The sequence below is a fragment of the Leucoraja erinacea genome, chromosome 28, assembly GCF_028641065.1.
Source record: "Leucoraja erinacea ecotype New England chromosome 28, Leri_hhj_1, whole genome shotgun sequence".
NCBI lineage: Eukaryota > Metazoa > Chordata > Chondrichthyes > Rajiformes > Rajidae > Leucoraja > Leucoraja erinaceus.
The window spans coordinates 16,739,552-16,760,431 of record NC_073404.1 but is presented as its reverse complement, the minus strand read 5'-3'; the positions used below and the strand labels follow the sequence as shown (position 1 = coordinate 16,760,431).

Sequence of the window (20,880 nt, the reverse complement as noted above, 5' to 3'; positions counted from 1 at the left end):
GTTCAGCCTGAATTAACAAGTGTGATGATCGGGTATGGGGAGAGTGTAAAGTTTGTATGTTTGTGCTTGCACATAGTGCTCTCAACTGCATATTTAAGCTGGGCACTGACCTTCCAAAATTTCTGGCAGTTATGGGTGTAACTGCTATTTATTTTAACGCCCAGAAAATCTGTCTCCTTTATCCCTCCATCAACATGGTGGGATTTGTTGCACACCAATCACCTCCGATATTATACAATCGACTATGACTACTGGGATATATCGTTTAAAGTACTCCTGTATGTCCTGAAAATGTGAACAAGACCATAAAAATACAAGCCTGTCCTCCTTTTAGTATTTGTAATGCCAAAGAATGACTTGCAAATTAAAGGGATCTATGGTTAAATAATTCTCCTGGACAGACTGCATATTTTGTCGGATGTTAAAAGAGACCAGAGGGAAAAATGCAACAGACATTGGCATGCATCAGGAAATTAATTACAGAGTACTGAAGGAACCTGAAAATATCGAATTTGTGTGCCTGTGTTTAAAAGGAGCAACGTCTCGATCTGGCAACTACTGACTCATCTGCCTTATCTGACAGGCAAACTAATGGAAACTTTCAATGGATAGGCTTGAGCAGACATCACAGACATTTACTTAAATAGGGAGCCATGAAGAACGACAGCTAAGGAAGACCTCGTCTGACAAAAGGTCCTTGATTACTCTGAGAATATGCATTTAGTGGGAGGTAGGTCTGCCCGTAAAACCAGCTGTTTGTGGATATTTTAGCTACTTATGATATAAAGAGTCACAATCCTACCAAGTATTACTATTACTTGGAATACATAAATATGAATTTAATGTTGTATTTGTGAGATGTAATAAAGTGTTAGTATTGGTTTATTATTTAATGTTATTTATTTCATTATTAACGTTATTAAAGCATCTGGTAACCATTTCCCAGATATGTAAATTACCTGCCTAGCATAATTTAATGTAAATTTAACAACTTTGTATAAATTAAAATCAAATGAAGTGTGCAGACAATAGAAGCAAATCCAAACCTACAGGGAGATTTACAGAGTCATTCAGTAGGCAAATGAACAAATGGAAAGTGAAAGTTAACAGCAGGAAATAAAAAGTAATGCACCCTTACTGCAAAACTGTGCAGCATGCAAGAAGAAAATAAGAGAACATCAAGCATGTGAAACATGACGGCTTGGGAATGATCTAAAATCAAACTTCATAGCTCATCATCAGTACTGCACATCAACAAACGTTCAATCTGATGAGTTAAGGAAAAGCCCATCCAGATGCCTTCTGCTCCAAATTGGTCAGAGAAAGGACTGCGTTTTTCGTTGATACCAATAGCAAGCTACTATGGAAAAGCAGAAACTCATAGCATGTTCAAGTAACGCACACAGTAGAATTCAGCCTAAACCAACAAATTGGGTGCAGTTCTTCCATTTATTAAGATGCCAGCAAATCTGGCTGTAAAATTAATTCTGCATTCACATCTGTCCATAATCCTTGCTTGTTGATCAAGAATCTGTTTACCTGTCTGCCAAATGGCTCTGCTTCCACAATTCTTTGAAGAAGAGATCCATAAACTGCTGACTCCCAGAAAAAAGCCTCATCTCCGTATAAAATAGGTCATTCTGAAACACCAACCCCTAGTTTTAGATTCTCCCACAGGAGGAAACACCATCTTCTGATCCACTCTGCCAAAACCCATTGAATACTTATGCATTTCAATCAAGTCAGTCCAGCAGCATGTGTAGCCTACATGACTTTGTGTCATAAGACATCAACTCAGTCATTGAGTCCATCATATTCATGCCCACCATCAAGTAGATGTCTACTATACTAATCTCATTTACAACAATCTTAATGAGGGGTTGTAACCACTACTACACTTTGGAAATTCAACTGCACGTCCTGATGCTGTATGAATGTGCTGAGAGTACCTGCCTCCACCACTTTCTCAGGCAGTGCATTCTAGACTGCAACCACATTCTGGATGAATACAAAACTGCCTCAAATCTCCTCTGCACCTCTTACTTCTCAACTTAAACCTATGCCTTTTGGTCAGTAGGATTTCTTTCCCGTGGCAGACGCTTCTAGCCGTCTACCTATCATACATAGCCTTTTCATAATTTTGTATTCCTCAGGTTCCTCCTCAGTTTCCTCCACTCCAAGGAAAACAAACCCAGCCCCTCCAGTCTCTCCTCATAACTGAAGCATTCCATCCCAGGTACCATTCTGTGCAATCACATCCTTCCTTTCATGCAGTGACCAGAACTGCACAGTGACCTAACCAATGTTCTGTGAAATGGTACGATCATTTTCCTACTCTTGCATTCTAAGCTCCAGCAAAGAAACAAAAGCACCACACATGACCCTTCACCACCCTATTTACCTGCACTTTTACTTTTAAGGAGCCCTTTTATTTCTCAATACTCCCTTGGATCCTGTCATTCTAGGATGGGGAGAAAGCAGGAGAATGGAGATGAGAGGGAAAAACAGATCAGCAGTGATCGAATAGCAGAGCAGACTTGGCCTAATTCTGCTCCTATGTCTTATGGTTTAATGCGTTCAGCCCCTATTAAAGCTCTTAAAATGAATCACTCACACTTAACAGGGTTAATTTCCCTCTGCCATTACCCTGCGTAATTTACCAACGACTCACTATCATTCTGTAGTTAAAGTCTCCCCTCCTCACCATCAACAGCACTTCATCTGCAACCTGACATTACAGCTCCTATATTCATATTTTTAAACTCTGAGTTGTTAATGTTTAGAACAAAGAGCAAAGGTTCTAGCACTGCTCTCTTTAGTACACCACTGCTCACAGGTTTCCAATCCCCAAAATAACCCTCCACTATCACCCTCTTCTCCAATACAATGCCAATCTTAGACTCAGTTTGCCAACTTGTCCTGGATTTCAAGACCTCTAATCTGTTGGTCCAGTCTTCCATTTGGGACCTTGCTAAAATAACTCTAATGAAGTCCATGTAAATCACATCAATGATACTGTCTGTATCAGCATGCTCTTCATAAACGGACCTACATTAGTCAGACAGGATCTCCCACCAACAACTTAATGGTGACTATTACTGCCTTTCCAAGTGCAGATTAATCTCCGATATTCTTCCAATAAGTTCCCGACCACCAATGTTAGAAAACACATTAAATAATTATTTTCCTTAAAACTTAACAGCAGGAATAGCATATAATATCATACTCATCACACTATTGCTAATAAACTAATACTTTAATCAAAAACTCACACAAGTAATTCAACCAATTTAATATTAGCATGACCTGTGACCAAATAAACCAAGGTATCACCTGTTGGAACTATTGGATGGTTTTCTTGTTTGATAGCTTCTCTGGGCCAATTCAACTAACAACAGCAGTAGAAGTGGTAAAGCAGGCTTCATTCTCCCATGGTTTGTAGGCAGGATAGGGGCATATTCCTAACCTGTGACCAATAATCTATTTAGAAAGGACATGTCAGTCAATCTCTGGATTGGGTTTAAGTCTAGTGTCTGCCATGGTGGGATGATTAGCTGATAGTCACTTTCTAGTGCGTCACATAGGATATAGACAGCTTTGCCAAAAAGTGGATTGATGGGTCATCACACTCCAGCAGCGATGCATATCTCTCAGAGAAAATGGGAAATATTCTGGTTTCAAAGCAAATATAATTCAATAATAGAGAGAAGCTCCGTGATGCAGATACATATAGCGCCGAGATGTTAACATTAATGCAAATGGACGTAGGGATACAAACTTTAAGTAATTGGAATGTTGAAATGATTGACAACACAGGAGCATTTAAAATGCACCCATCTGGGTGACAAGCTGCTCTTGCTACTCAAATGAACGAGGCTCACAATGTGATCCATTTACGACTGCAGCAGGAATGGGGATTCACAGAATCAGAAGCTAATAGTGTAAAATTGTGAACGTACCCAAAACCAGGGTGCATAATTAGAAGACGGTCTTCAATCAATCTAATAAGGAATTAAGGTCAAAGCAGAAGTATTTATAACATGAAATTTAACGCAATATTAGAATAGACTGAATAATTAAGGCATCAAAGCATTGATGTCCATGGGCCAAAACGGAATATATGTTGACAGAATTAGGTGAGCAGAAGCTTATGTAGAACACAAATCTTAGCTCAGTCAAGTTGGGCCAGTCATTTTACTTCTGTGCTCCACTTACAATGCAAGTCGGTGAATTGAAGCAAGGTGATTTTACTGGCTCACTAAGGTCCGATGTGGATGTATTCCAGTGCAGCTGGGTTCAGTGAAAGTTCTAATCACACTGTCATTCTTTGTTGGGGGTTTACAGAACTGAAACTTAAGGATTCAGTTCTGATAATTAGAATGTGGCATTTCTTAATGTTAAAAAAAAAACAACTTGAAAAAAGCAGCACAATATATTTCTAAGGCACTCATAACATCCCCAAACATTAAAATGCATTTCACAGGAGAATTATCAAACAAAATTTGAAACAAATCCACGTCAGAAGGCACAGTGCCCTCCATATTGTTTGGGACAAAGACCCATCATTTATTTATTTGCCTCTGTACTCCACAATTTGAGATTTGTAACAGAAAAAAAAAAAATCACATGTGGTTAAAGTGCACATTGTCAGATTTTAATAAAGGCCATTTTTTGTACATTTTGGTTTCACCATGTAAAAATTACAGCAGTGTTTATACATAGTCCTGTACATACATATGTGGAGCCATGTGTCCTGATCTGATCACAATTGAGCATGCCTTTTATATGCTGAAGAGAAAAGTGAAGGGGAGCTCGGTTGAGCCGCGGGACTTACTTACCATCATCCGGCGGGGTCACAACAACGGAAGCCTGGATCGCCTCAGCGCAGAGGAAGAACAAGGAGGGAAGAGACAGAGACTTTAAGACTTTTGCCTCCACACCAGTGAGGAGGTGCCTGGTGAACTCACTGTGGTGGATGTTAATTTGTGTTTATTGTATGTTTTGTTATTTATTATTATATGTATGACTGCAGGCAACGAAATTTTGTTCAGACCGAAAGGTCTGATTGATAATAAAGGAATCTAATCTAATCTAATAAACACTGCTGTAATTTCTACATGGTGAAGGATGAGAATGGTCTGGTTTAGTCTCAGAGTTTCCAGGGATAGAATGGAACAAATGACTTGGTTAAGGCGACTGATCAAGTGGTGGGAAGCAAAGTTTGGTTGAAGAAAATATCTGTACATCCCTACAGAGGATGTCAGGCGAGCAGTTTGTTTGCAATTTTTTTAACCTTAATCAAATTAAAATTGTTCAAACCATTACTGTAAATCAACAGCAGGGAAAGTATCATTCTGGTAGTTCTCAATATTTATCCCAATTCCCTACAAGTTTCATGCATTAAATCACACATGGTCAAGGAAGCTGTTATTCATTATAGAGTGTTGTATTTTAAAAGATTCAAAAGAAAGATGAAGGAAATTGTTCAGGTGGAGAATCTGGATTAAGATTTCATAAAATAAAGAATCCACTGGAACGTTGTAAATTAAAATTAGAATTCAACATTTTTTCCATTTGTCACTGAACAGAGCAATCCAACCATGATGTGAGTTCATCCATTAATTTATTGTCAACTGGGGTCTGGACCTGGGACCTCAAGGTCTTATTTGTCAGGGGAAACTATCTCAAAAATAGACAAACACTATTTTTGGTGGTTGGTGCGGACTCGGTGGGCAGCAGGACCTGCTTCCGCGCTGTCTCTAAAGTAAAGTCTAAAGAAGAGTAGTCTCTCCAGCACATCATACATTTTTTCATTATTCCCAAATTTGATCCCTTTGGTAATTGGTAATAATTTAGGTTTGTATTAGTATTAGCGGCCCAAGTCCACTCGCATCTGGGCCACGTCCAGCAAATAAACCGCCATGAACTGAAATCTGCAGCAGGTCGGGAGTTATAGGAAAACTTTTACTGGGGAGCAAATGGATCCTTCTGCAAGCAGCTCCACAAACATGTTTCTAAGGATCTGGTTTCCAGTGTTTTCCAAAGAAACACTGTTGAGACTTTGGAAATAAACTCAAAATGACTGCTGCAGAGTGCTTTGAATTTTAAGTGGAGCTCAACATCCACTTTTCCCAACAGTTCCGACAGGCGAGGGCACAAAGCATTAACATGAGACTTTTTCTTCAAATGAGCTTTCATTATCTGTGCTGAAAAAAAACTGTGGCCACTCAGTGAAGAATAGTCCCTTCAACCAACTACGCAGCCTAATTTTAAGTATTTTTTAAAAAAGTTTGGCTGCCTGATGCAAAGAAGGACGTAACATTTGAAAATATGAAACTGTGATTTCAACATCATTTGATGTCTCAGACAGCCTGCACCGAGCTGAATCCCGCATTCACAGTAACCTGTGAACGTACGAATACAACAGGATTATGTTTTACTCTGTTGGGATCATCTTTTAATGTAGAATTAGCTGTGGTTAAAATTAATGTCGCGTCACCGTGTCTCCAAGTTAAATAAATAAGCTGAAATCAAAGCAGCTTTCCAATATTACACCACTGTCATTAACTTGGCAATCACGTTCAATGCTAAAGGTAATAAAAATTCCAATGTTTTGATTTAGAATCTTGTTATTGCTAACTGCATATATTTTTTAATCATAAAAAGACAGATGGTGCATTTTATAAAATTACATTCACTAAGATGAAACCTGATTTGAATATGAACTACATTAAAATTGTTATGACATCATAATAACCATTGATAGATATTGATTCTTTGTTCCACATGATTTAAATTTCCAATGCCTGTGCCATTCTACATTTCATTTTGACCTTAAAGTTAAAATGAAAGATAATTTCATCTTTATACGTTTGTGACGTTTGGATCATGCAGATAATTTGGTACAATTAAGACAACCTTCCCAAATAGACAATCCACCTTCATTTAAACAGTCACACATATAATAGGAGCATGTGTATAACAGTTGTGCGTGAGGTGATGAGGTGTTTGCAGCTATAGAGAAGCTTGAGACTGACAAAATGTGAGGAATATTTCATTTGACAGCTTTGCAAATATTGCCAATTGAAAGATGATTCAAATGTAGCAGGGTGAAACCATGACCCAGCAAAATAACTTTTAAGGGGTCTCTTCTTTATAAACAAGGCAGAAATTGTGTTCATCCATTACCAAGAGAAATTAACTCAAAGTTGCTTTAAATCTCACTTAAAGGAATCTGTAGCTTTTTGGTTTAAATAAAATAATGGATATGAAGTGATGGGTAAACCACTGGGAAAACCAATGATAAATATCAATTATCATCTAGTTTCAACCAAATTAATTATGAACTGATCAACAGGGTCTTGCAGTTAACTAACTGAAGTGTGAAACCAAAGGCTCACACAACATTAGTCCATACAAGTAATGTATTCTACATAATCATGCGGTATTGAACAATCGGTGCATTGAATAGCAAAGTGGTTGCTAAAGCTCTAACTGGAAAGCAACTGGGTTAGGGTGCATGAAATAAGACGTTCAAGTAATGTGTTAATAATCCAAATATAGATAGATTACCAAGAGTCATTTTATTTTTAAAAAACCCAAATGCCCAAAAACTACCAACTCAGGAAACATCAACCAATCTCTTAAAAAATCTCTGCAAAACATTATATTTTTCAATAACTGTACATAATTCTTCTTTCAAAATTTTAGCAATCCTTCTTTCACAGGATTCCTGTCATCAGTCCTGGTAATGGTTAGGAATTTGGAGGTGCCATACATTACCTGATGAGGTTCAACACTGAACCTGGCATTGGTTCTTTCAGCTCCGCTGTCTTGTAGTTGTAGCCCAAATCCAAGAATGGGAACCATATATATTCTGTTTCCAAATTTAATGTATTCTTAGAAAAACCTAATGAAATTACATCTCCAATTCTAAGAGAATCTTGGAATTGAAAAATAACAAATTTGTTTATGCCTGCTCAGACTTGAAGAAAAACAAAAGCTTTTCATGGGCTGCTTTTGTATGGAATTTGAATGCCTAGCTCTGATGGAGCCACTGCGGATGCAGAGTGTCTGATATTGAAGAAACTACGGCAACTTAAAGAAAATCCATGACGGGCCAACTTCCTTCACCGTCAAGCCATTTGCCATGGAAAAGTGAGCATCTTCCAGGAATCTATACAGATAAATTTCTCCCAGTGCTTGGGTATATATAGTTCCATGGCAACCCCATCACTTTCTGAAACCATACACAGGTGGCCATCTGTCATGTGCTGATCTAGAATATCTCAATGGCTCTTCCGTCCTGTGGGCTGTCACTGTCAAGTGAGTTCCTACTTCGCCCATGATCACGCAGGCATATCTACCGACGTGGAGCAACAGTGGAATGATTTTTTGTGCGAATTGCTGCAGTTTTTCCTCTCTCCATCCTAGATGAGTTAAATATTAAGTTGCTCTTACCACCAAAGTCCTATGGCTTTTATAAACTTGCCCAAAAGATAAAAACACCTTATAGAATATAGAGGTAGAGGTCAGTATAGAGGTGGGATTAAAAAAAAGACTCTTACCTCATAATAATTAAAAAAAACAGGCCGCAGTTCACACTTACCGTGTAGTTGGGGTTTCCAGGTTGAATGCGCAGCTCTGCCAACATCCAAATCCCGTTGGTCAACTTCAAGGATTGATACAACATATCCTGTCCCTCCACATTCCGTTTAGCAATGGTAAACACATTGCTATTCTGCAGTTTATTGGACACCATATCTGAAAAGAAAAATAGCAGAAAATATGAACACAGAAATAATACCACCTGTTCTGTTTTTTTTAAACCGATAAATTTCGTGATTGCTCGTTGTTTGGCTATTGACAAGTAACTGCAGTTCTTCCTAGCTTCATTTTTTTAACAACTGAGTTGGATTGTGTTCTCCATTTCTTCAGTATGATTTATTAGCCATGAGGTGCAGTGATTTATTTTTTGTATTCCTAACATCTAAATTGTGCTTGACAAACATATTCGATCCTTCAGTTTCCATCATGTTGAGTGGCATTCTGAAAGCTGGAACAGTAACTGTTGTTTAGATTTTATTTATTTATTGGTCTGCTTCTGCACACAGCAACAGCATTATCTGGCAGCGATTCATCTGCCTGATATGTAGAGGAATTTTTCTTGATATCGGTAGAAAGCAAGTAATAGACTGTAATTAAAGCTTTAGGCAATGATTATCTTCAAGAAATTTAAAATGTATTAAACGGTATTTACAACAAGCGAGATCCAGAATCACATCAGTGAGCCCATAGACCACCAAGGTATTTCCAAAACCACAAAATCTTATCTTTACTGATGGCATGCGTATAGTACGACTTGGATTAGCAGTGTGCTTGTGGCAACTCTTTAGGGACATTCAGTACAAGATGTAGCAGAAGACTGGAATGATTATTTTCTTCTCTTTCTGGATAAACACCCTGAGCTTATTTCATGCACAGAGCCATGCTGATTATCCCTAATCAGACCATGCCTAAATGCTGACAGATCCTGTCCCTAAATATCCCCTTGAACTACTTTCCCAGCACTGCCATCAAGCTCGCTGACCTGCAGTTCCCTGGTTTATTCTTGTTGTCCAGTACATGAGCGATCCTCCCATTCCAGAACTACATCACTCACCCTGCAAGTGTGGTTCAAATATAGTATGAAGGTGTCTACATTCATTTGGCTGTTATACATAATTGACAAATGACCGCAAATGTTCCCCATTTGAGTTACGATGTATATTAGTCAGTCATATTTAATAGGAATATCGCACATTGCGAAAATTAGAGGTTCTATATTGTCATTGTTAATCCAAGTGTGTTTAAATTCAATTCTGGCACCTTCCTGCTGGTTTTTCATTGTTTCTTACAATTCTTAACAACTGACCATGAGTGAGCATCCTGCAGATTTGGTAATCTACACAATTATGGTCTAAACTACTTCTGCTTGACTCTCCTGATGTAGTTATAAGCACTTTGGTTCACACGATGAGCTGCATGTGAACCAAATCACTCACAGCCCTGCTGCTACTTCAGTCATTATTAGGTGCTGGTGTAACTCAGCAGGTCAGGCAGCATCTTTGGAGAATCTGGATAGGTGCCATTAAAAGGTCTCAACCCAAAATGTCACCCATCCATGTTTTCCAAGGATGCAGTCAGACCTGCTGAGTTACTCCAACACTTTGTGTCCTTTTTAGATGGACATCTTTTACTGCACCTACCTTGTGATCTCAGCTTGTTATCCTTCCTTGCCCTCTCAAACGTATCTGCAATTTTTACCATGGTTGATGATACCACCCTTGGCCAACACATATTTGCAGAAGGGCAATTATTTGACACCACCCTTCACTATTAAAACGCATTAATTTCATCACCCAAGAATCTCCTCTTGGCCTCCTGAACAACATACTCCCCCCAGTTATACTAATGCCCATCGAGGTTGGCTGCAGAGGTTTTGCAGGGCAATCGCTCTACAAAGCCTTGAATGCACTGGGCATCAACGGAGTGGCAAGGAGAAGGGCCATCAAGAACACCACAGAGGCAGCGGAGAAGGCATCAAGATGGCTCTGAATCAGGAGAGGAGGTCCATGGGGAGGAACGAATGCCACCTGAACACAAGTCGTGGTCGGATCAACCACGGCTGGGTCGCCTGGGTGAGGGTGTCTGATGTTGAAAGACCTGAAACACCCAATGACCCCAGGTTACATCACTGATGATGTGTTCAGGAGCATCTATCGATGTATTTGCATCAATCATAGTCACAGCAGCCAATTTTTATATAGATTTTGTCCTCTCGACCCCACGTGTTCCTCCACATGGTCATATTGCTTATCCAACATCACTTTGTAGAAGAACCAGACTGCCACAAGTGAACAATAGAAGGCCCAAAGTCTTAAGCCATCATTTTTACTACTGCATTAAAAGCTCAGCTCTCTTGGTATGGACATCATTCCCGTTCCTGGTTCTCAACTTGGGAATCGAAGCTTTCTGTTTGACCCAGAGTCAAGCTACAAAACATTTTTTTTTCCACAACATTAAAACTATATACATCCTATTTCACACCTTGGATTATGCCCTGATCCCATTCTCATCAATGCCCAAACTTTTTTCCATGCATTCATTGCCACCGAACTGTTTCTTTAATTCTGCCCTTGCCAACCTTTTACTACCTATGTCTTGGATCTCATCTGACTGCTCATTACACCTGGTGGAAGAACCTTTAAATGATTGAGCCCAATCCTTTGAAACTTTCCTTAAAGCCACCAACAGCTGTCTCACTGCTTTAACTAAACTGTATCTTGCAGTCCCCAGTAAGACCATGGCTGTTGGTTTGTTTTCCTTTCAAGTGCCTTGGAACTTTTCTTTTGACAATAAAGACATTTAATGATAATAAGTTGTTTCTGTTATTATATATGGTCTCCTCTGAGCTAAAAACGATCTGTCACATGGATTAACTACATTAATATTCTTTGGCTGTCTCAGGCCAAAACTAAACTGTGCTTTTGGTGTAACATGACAGCTTTTGAGGATCCTGAACACAAATGAACCAGCATCCTGTCTGCTCTTATTGAACTTCCCACTGTTTAGACGCACTGTTAGCCAAGTGAACCAATAACCCCTTTCTGCAGGTCCTGAGGGCTGTATCTGAAACGGGTTTCAGTAATTTCTATTTAATTCTTAACAGCCTATGCCACAGCATGAACACCATCAAATCAAGTCTGACAAATGGATGAAAAGACTTGGCAATCTCCCTCAGAGAAGGCACAGGAAGAATGGCGTAAAATGAATAAATTCACACAGGTAAATATCCTGTTGAAGCATGTTCCAAAGGATTCTCCTCATATTCTCAAAATAAATGTATCCCTCCTGGTCCATCCGCAATTGGAAACAGCTTCCCTCTGTTTCCACTTTCCAAACTATTCATACCCTTGTGCATCTTCATTCAATCTCCCACCAACCTCCTGGCACCACTGACCATCAGCAGAGGAAAGAGGCAACAGTTCCCTGCTGTGAACTGCGATCGGCAACAAATCATTGAATTACCCCAGAGGTTAGTCCAGTCCCACAAACATAACCAGACTGGCTGGATGCTCATTTTTCATTGCATCTGTGTTACTGTGGCAACAGTAAATTGTTGAACAGTAACCACATTTGGCGTCCTGAGCATTTCAAAACAAGCTATCAGACAAGTAATTTTTCATCTACTCTTTGGCTTGACATAAACCTGCAACAATAACAAAATCCTGCCCCGTCTACTCAAATCAGGTTACACTCATCCACAAGTTATTGCTTTCTTAAGAGTATATTGTCATTAGCAAAGAGAAAAATATTCTAGGGAACATGCTTTGGACCAGGTTAAAATTTTAAGTAGAAATAACATTATTAATATTTAATCTTTGTTTGAACAAAACATCAGTCACAAATTGTGGCTCAATCATTTTAAGGTTCTTAACCGTACCCATATAGTCAGATCGCCACAGAGGTAGAGTTAATGAACAGTTCCACAGACTCAAAGTCAATCCTGACTATGGGTGCTCCCTGTACAGAGTTTGCATATTCTCCCTGCGACCGCTTGGCTTTTCTTTGGGCGCTCCAGTTTCCTCCCACATTCTAAAGAGGTGCAGGTTTGTAGGTTAATTAGTTTCTGTTAAATTGTCCCTAGTGTGTACGATAGAACTAGTGTACGGGTGATTGCTGATCGGCGCAGACTTGGTCGGCCTGTTTCCCACGCTGAAATTCTAAAACTGAAAAACGGCATCACTATCAAACTTATCTGGCATTGGGGGATGGGGAAAGAATGCATGAGTGAGTAAAAGCTGGAAGCAAGGGTGTAAGGTCAAAAGGTAGGTGTTGACAAAGTCACCACAAGAGAGGCGAGAAAGGAGAGATGGATGGACTATAGCTGTTGCCATTGTGCCTCTAATATGTAATATTTAGTTTAGTTTAGAGATACAGTGTGGAAATAGACCCTTTAGCCCACACAGACCAGCGATCACCACACACTTACACTATCCAACACACATTAGGGATAATTTACAATTATACCAAGCTAATTAGCCTACAAACCTGTATGTCTTTGGAGTGTGGGAGGAAACTGTAGATTTCCGAGGAAACCCATTCAGCTCACGGGGAGAACGTACAAACTCTGTACAGACAAGCACCCCTAGTTAACACCCAGAGAGTTGTGAATCTGTGGAATTCTCTGCCACAAAAGGCAGTGGAGGCCAATTCACTGGATGGTTTCAAGAGAGTTAGATATAGCTCTTATAGCAAACAGAATCAAGGTATATGGGAAGAAATCAGGAACGGGGGTTCTGATTTTGGATGATCAGCCATGATCGTATTGAATGATAGTGCTGGCTCAAAGGGCCTAATGGCCTACTCCTGCACCTATTTTCTATGTTTCTAGTCAGGATTGAACCCGGGCCTCTGGCGCTGTATGGTAGCAACCCAACCGATGCGTAACTGTGCCGCCCAATAAAGTGATGGAATTGCTAAAGGGGATGCCCAGATCCGAGGGGTGCTGACTTAGTACTGCCCATGCCTGGGCAATTCAAAGCCTCAGCAAGTCAGATAAAAGATCCAGAAATAAATTACAATCCTCACCAAGCTTCGAGCTTAGCTTTTCAAAGAGATTTCTCAGTTAACTTAAAAGTTGTGCTACACTATACAATTTGTGGGCCACCAGATTTAATACCACCTTTGAAAGTGTTAGTCATTTGTTTGATGAATGTTGTATCCTACTAAGATATGGAGACTGCTGATATATGAATCTATGATAAAATATCATCCTTACGGAAATGGTAAATTATTATACAGTCTTGCTGGAATTCCCAGCTGTCTAATTCTACGATGGTTGTGCAGTTTGCACACAGTTCAATTGGCTTAGAGTCTTTTAACCTTATTTATTCCAGAGATTTTCCAATTGGGAGGAGAAGGCTGAATAATTCAATAAAATCAAAAGTCAGAATATACAATGTATTCCTTTTTATAACGATGAAAGCAAAACACCAGTGAAAAGTACTGGTAAAAATGAATTGCAGAGTCAAAGATCACACAGGGGGATACACAAGTGTTTCAAGATTTTGGTAGTAGACAGGCACAACTACGAATCACATTGTTCACAATAATTTTGAGACAAATGCGACTACCAAGAACAATGCTTAAGAAAGAACAAATGCAAAATCGAAGGTAGACAAAATTGCTGGAGAAACTCTGTGGGTGAGGCAGCATCTATGGAGCGCAGGAATAGGCGACTTTTTGGGTCGAGACCCTTCTTCAGACTCAATGTCTGAAGAAGGGTCGAGACCCGAAACGTCACCTACTCCAATACAGTTGGATACTGGCACCAATCTTGGATTTTATAACCAACAAACAAACTGGTCTTTTTATTTTGAATCATAAGCAGAATTTGTATTTGAATTGCCAGAGAACATTTCACCTGATCATTAACTTGAAAATGTTAATGCTGCTTTGTTCTCCAAATACATCGCCTGATTCTTTGAGTACTTCCAATATTCTCTGCAGCACCTGCAACAGTTTCTTTTACACACATTTTGGCCACGGAATAACTTCTGGCAGTTTCTAAACACTGGAATAAGTTTTATCAACTTTCTTTTCATTAAAATGCACTGTAGACTTCAAATTGGTCCGATTCAAATTTAGTATATACTATATTTCTTCAAAACTGGTTGCATTTTGCTACGATGCTAAACAGCATGGGACCTGATCTTGAATCAGTTTGTTCTAGATTCAAGTGCGACACTCCCTGGCTTGGGGCATTAAGTATCCAGCCAGTTAAGTTTTAAACTGCCAATAAATGCAGTCCTCCCACACACACACACTCTGCAGAATCTGACCCTTTCATGAATCCGATTCCACAGATTTAATCTGAAAGGAAATTTTGCAAAATGTCTTTCCCAGTGTCCAGAGTGGTCCAAACTGCCATATTCATCTATAAATAAACTTCTGAAAATCAAACACTCGACGGATGACATATTTGATGCCCCGACAGCAAGGAATTATATTCCATAACGTTGATCATATCTTGTATCTTCATAAATCTCAAATACATTCAACTCAATTTTATCATGGCTATTTATTAAGAAGTTAATCAGCACATCATTAATTGCTCCATCTATTCACTCGAGACTCGTTAATTTTTAACTTTTACCTCCAGACCCTCATGGTGCAGGCTTCCTCTGCTTTCATCTATGTTAACTGTGCCTTCCAGCATTTCAAAGACCTCTGGCATGCAGCCTTTTATCATCTCTCAAGCTGGAAAAAAGTAGTTGCAATTTTGAGAATCTCCCTTCCCATTTTTTTCCCCTGGTTATTTGGTGCTGTTTCCATGCAAGGAACAGAAATAATATTTACTGGTCATATATAATTGTGCGAGACCTCCTCAACTGACAATTTTAGAAGCTGTTTTAGTTAGATTTTCACTGAGAATTGAGTAAACAGTAAAAAAAAGTCAACAATAATGGCAACTTGGATTCCACGTTGTGCAGATTATTATTTGCTTGTCTTTAAAACGGATAAAATGTTGCTCGAAAGGCTAGCTGTATTTAAAGTGGATAAATATCCAGGTCCATTTGATGCAGATTGTTCAGGGGAAAAGATAGGAGGAAATTGCAGAGATCACAGCCATATTCTTTCTATCTCTCTATCTCTCTATCCCCATGTATTCCTGAAATTATGCCACAACGATACACGATAGCACTAAAATGTTGGCACCACCTTACTCACCATTGTCCTGCGGTGGTCTGTTTAGTTCAGATTGAGGTTATATTTCACAAGTTAATCATCATTTTTAACTTTAGAAATTCAAGTTTAAGAAAAATGTAGCAGCTAAAATCCTTGCCGGCCCAGCTTGCAACAAAGTTGCAATCACTCAGTCCTTTCAGCAGGTTTTTAGCTGAACAAGACGGGGAGGACGCAATTGCATTATTTTTTAAAGTCCCCGAAGCAAGAGGAGGGGGGAGGCAGCGCTGAGGGATATGCCTCTGCACAGCTGGGGGCTATGGGTGAGTGCTGGAATATAGGCTGTGGGCCGAGGAGCTTTATTCTGCAGTTTCGTGACCCAAGTCACAAAATTACATGAAATTTTCACATATTGTGTAAAGAAAATTATATAAATCACCCCTGAAACTCGTCCTGAAGAAGACTTGCACATTTTTTATTAAATTAGAGAAAAAACGGAAAAGTTTAGGGTAATTTATAGTCCAATCAAAGCACGTTTAACATTGAGTTGTCTGCCAGTTGGCCAATCACGCGCTTTGCTTCAGGCTAGCACACAACATGGCTGAGGGGACTTCACTGATGCCTGTTTTACTGGAGATTCCGATGTGTTGTTCCGTGGAATATATGCCGTGGAAACTTGCAGCAAGGTAATTGTATTTGGTGAGAAAAGCATTAAAAAGGCTGAAGAATGTGCTGCTAAGTGGATTGAAGTAGAAGAAAGCCTTGAAAGCAAAGTTGCTGCAGAGGTGCTCCAACACAAAGAAGGCAGCCAGGAATCAACTCTAACTGAAAGGTAAGATCTAAAGTCTGAATTTATGAAAATCTATCTGTATGGAGTTTAATTAATTTAATTGCACCCTTTTATAATGTAAATAAATTCAATCATTCACTTACTCCATTCATTCATACATTCATTCATTCATTCAATCATGAAATTGAGGGCCTAAACTATATGTTTCCATAATACAGTCAATTAAACATTGTCACTAATGCCAGCTTGTTGTAGAGTAATAAGTCTTTAACAGCTAATCTCGGAGCTGCCTGCGAAAACTTACCAGGAAAAAGTGCTCCGACCGCGGGGCCTAGGTACTCGCGGTAAAGTGAAGCCGCGGTCTCAATTAATAAGCAGCTTATTCGCGAACGCGGAGCCGCGGATCATCTCCGCGGGCGGGGGGGGAGGCTGTACATAGTGCCATCTGTAGCGGTCGTTTTCAGACCCCGACAATGGGAGAAAAACGGAGGGATATCGATCGCTATTTATAGGCTTCCATTGCAATGAGAAATGGTTGATTTTTCTGTAGAAATGAATTGGTGATATGTAAACTTGAACTAGTTTCTTCTATGGTAACAGTGTTATTCAAGGAGGAGGAGCCATCTTGGGGAACAGCTGCTAACCAGCAGCCGTCAGTTTAATTCACTTTTTTTGTAGTTCTAGTGAGTCCTGTGTTTTGTTTGTGGGAGAAATAGACTTTTTAATGGGGGGGGGAAAGGGGGTAACTATATTTCTAGGTCCCTACCTGGTCGGTGAGGCAGCTTATTCTCTGGGCTGCCCCTTCGACCCGTCCTCGTGGCCTACCAGCAGGCGTGGAGCACCGTTTCCTGGCGGGGACCGCCCAGCACCTCGGCTTCGGTGGCGGCACAGCGCTGGAGCGCTATCGCGGAGCGGGCGATGCCTTGCCTGGGTCTCCGCGCTGGATTGACGCGCTGGAGCTCCGGTGAGCTGTGACCGGCGAGTTCAACACCTCCGGGCTGCGGAGCGGGCGGCGCCGACTTCAACATGGGGAGCCTGGGAGCTCCAAACCGGCGCGGCCTTGTCGGCTTTGGAAGCCGCGGTCTCCGGTAAGGAAGCGGCCATTCCAGGTGGTCCAGCCGCTGAGAGGACTCTCCCGACGCCGGGGCAACAGCACCTGGCGAGAACGGCCAGGAACATCGGGCCTCCGTAGAGGCAATAGCGGAGGCCATCAATAGGCCTGACTTTCGGAGAACTGGGGATGGGTACTGGACATTGTGCTTTCCCCCACAGTGGTAACCATAGTGGGGGAATGATTTTTGTGTGTAAGTGATTATTTTAGTTTGTGTCCAAGATGGCTGTCGGAAGGGCGAGTGTACGCTGGCGCGGCGGTTTAGCTGCTGCTGCTCTCTCTTCACATTGTGTTTTTGATTTTTTTGTCTTTGGATTGAATTCTGTCTTTAATTTGTGTATTGGTGATATCTTTATTATTTATTTTACTCCGATTATATGTTTTTTACTCTTGTTAAATTCTGTAAGGTGGCCTTGAGACTTTTGAAAGGCGCCCGCAAATAAAATTTATTATTATTATTATTATTATTCTCATTAACATTAAGAAGAGGTTTAAATGTTATGAATTGAAGTCCATGCAGACTTAATGACTATGAGATTTTTTTTTCTGTAGCCTCTACTGAAACTTGAAATAACTTATCAATTGTAGTAAATTACAGTGTAAGTTTCATTAAATAGAGGTTGACACTTTATGAATTGAAGTCCATGCAGACCCAAGTACTATGAGATGTTTCTTTCTCTAGCTATTCTGCACCCTCTGCTCCTGCACTTGAACTTGAAGTCTTATCTATGGCTGTAAATTACAGTGTCAGTCTCATTGACATTAAGAAGAGATTGACATTTTATGAATCGAAGTCCATGCAGACCTAAGTAATATGAGATTATTTTTTTCTGCAGCTTCTGCCCCTCCACTCTTCAGAGCCTGTCCACACAAAACACTTTTTGTCCACACAAAGTGTTTTGTGTGGACATTCACTGTGCTTTAATGAACACTAATTTGATAATTTGCAGACTTGCCATCCCATCTACCTGGACATGCATACATGTTTAATTTCCTCATTGATATGTCGATATTGTCTTACATAATATAAAACATGAAAAGATGTAAAATACACCCCGACACATATTATCTTCTATTATTAGGAGGCAGCAGTGTATCCCGGGTTATCATGCAGAGTGCTTCTGCAACATAACAACAATAAATCGAGCGATAGCAAAGTCTAGAAGGAAGAAAGGTAATGATAGGACTCAAACAACAAATCTTTTTACTTATGGTCATATGATGTTACTTTGAAAAATGAAAAGATATATTTGAGGATGTTGATTTATTTTACTTTTCATTCCTTTTCTGTTTTCTTTTTCCTCTTTCAATTGAGTTCAAGACGCTGAAAAGCCTGAAGCAGGTGAATCACCTCAAGAGGCAGTTCCTGATGGTGAAGCAGATGAGCCGGCCCCAAAGAGACTGCTTCGATCCATGACAAGTCATAGTCAACAAACAGCAACTGTCGAGCACACTGACCGTAGGCATGTCCTACCAGCGCATTGCATCATTTGTAAATGTTCAAAGTACACAAAATAAATAAATTGTGGAAAAAAATGATTATATAAAGTTTTATTTTAATGTGGATCGTTTCACTGTTTATTTGGTCAAATTATTTAAACAATGAGTGAATTACTTATGATAATGGCGTGCCGGTGAATGACTGCGACAATCCACCCACCGATCCACACATACATACATACGCACACTTCCATGCATGCAAACACACACATACATGCACACATAAATCCGCACACACATAAATCCGCACACACACACATCCATTCACACAGACATACATGTACATATCCAAACATACATGCACACATACATACATCCACAGATACATGTTTGAAAGGCACACACAGACAAGCACACAAACTAGAGATAAACAATGCAACACTTTTAGGGTTCTTTTAGGTTAAAGGTAATAGCCCTCATTTGCAAAGGCACCATCGGGGGGGGGGGGGGGGGGGGGGGGGGGGGGGGGGGGGGGGGGGGGGCTATAACATAAATATAAGCTCATTGTAGCTTAAAATGAATATTCATCGAGTAAACATCAGAGCATTCGATTCTTGGCCAGGATGTGACATTTACATCAGAAATAAGACAGGTCTCTTACAGGTCTGGCACTGCCCCAGTCCCACTATGGCCGTCACCCCCACTCTCCCCACTTTGGCAGTCAGCGGGGTTCAGTAAATGGGAAAACCTAGAGGATTTGTCCTGACCCTTTAATTAGGCAGGTTCATGAGCCCTTAAAACCTGGGACATCTGCTGCAGTCTCATTTAATTTCCTATTAAAGCTACTGGAACATGCCTGCCTGGCACTGCCCGTCCCACTATAGCCGTTACCCCCACTATCCCCACTTGGGCAGTCAGTGGGGTTCAGTAAATGGGGAAACCTAGAGGATTTGTCCTGACCCTTTAATTAGGCAGGTTCATGAGCCCTTAATACCTGGGATATCTGCTGCAGTCTCATTTAATTTCCTATTAAAGCGACTGGAACATGCATGCCTGCCACTGCCCCGGTCCCACTATGGCCGTCACCCCCACTCTGCACACTGGCAGTCAGTGGGGTTCAGTAAAGGAAGGAACCCACAAGAACTGCCCTAACCCATTAATTAGGCTGGTTCAGGAGCAGGACCTCTGCGACAGTGTAATTAAAAAAACACACTCAAAATTATATTCATCATATTATTTTTATATAATATAATTATACCTAATTATATATGATTACATTCATATTTACAGGTTACATATATATATATAAAATGGACTGCAACACGGGAATAGGCTGCCCATAGTGTAATACGGGCGTTGGCCACTAGATGCCGCTTATTTTCCCGATCTCATTTTCTAATTAGTTTAATTAATTAATGTGCAACTTTCGGCAATTACGAATTATGATTTCCTTCTCAATTATATTTCATCCAAATCTGTGGAAAATTTCATGTAGTTTGGTGACTTGGGTCACGAAATCCTATTTCTAGACACATTTCTGATGCTCGGCCCACAGCCTAATATGGGCGAATGGGTGAATGGCGAGATATTGTTTGGGGAACTGGGGTTGAGTTGGGGGACCACCCACCTTACTCACCATTGTCCTGTGGTGTGCTCTGGCAAGTTTTGCTAAGATTGATGGTATATTTTACAAGTTATTCACATTTTAAACACAATGGGATCCCGAATCTCATTTACATTAAAAATTGCAATGAAAAAAAAAAATCAGTTTTATTCAAATTCTTCCGCTTTCATTCACAATGATGTCACA

At 40.1% G+C, this 20,880-nt stretch overlaps 1 protein-coding gene and 1 long non-coding RNA gene across 4 annotated transcripts in view; one reads left to right on the top strand and one right to left on the bottom strand.

Annotated features, from left to right (window-relative positions):
- Positions 1 to 20,880, bottom strand: part of ap2b1 (adaptor related protein complex 2 subunit beta 1) — a 173,546-nt gene that overhangs the window by 12,385 nt on the left and 140,281 nt on the right. For all 3 annotated transcript variants that reach the window (XR_008725710.1, XM_055657871.1, XM_055657872.1), the window contains exon 21: positions 8,609 to 8,763. Coding sequence is in view for 2 of the 3 variants with exons in the window: in XM_055657871.1 (XP_055513846.1) it covers positions 8,609 to 8,763 (155 nt within the window). In the remaining variant the exon portion in view is untranslated. The remainder of the gene's footprint in view (positions 1 to 8,608; positions 8,764 to 20,880) is intronic.
- On the top strand, positions 16,265 to 19,569 carry LOC129710701 (uncharacterized). The gene is made up of 3 exons (XR_008725711.1): positions 16,265 to 16,561; positions 18,713 to 18,804; positions 18,946 to 19,569. It is a non-coding gene; the product is annotated as an uncharacterized LOC129710701 (long non-coding RNA).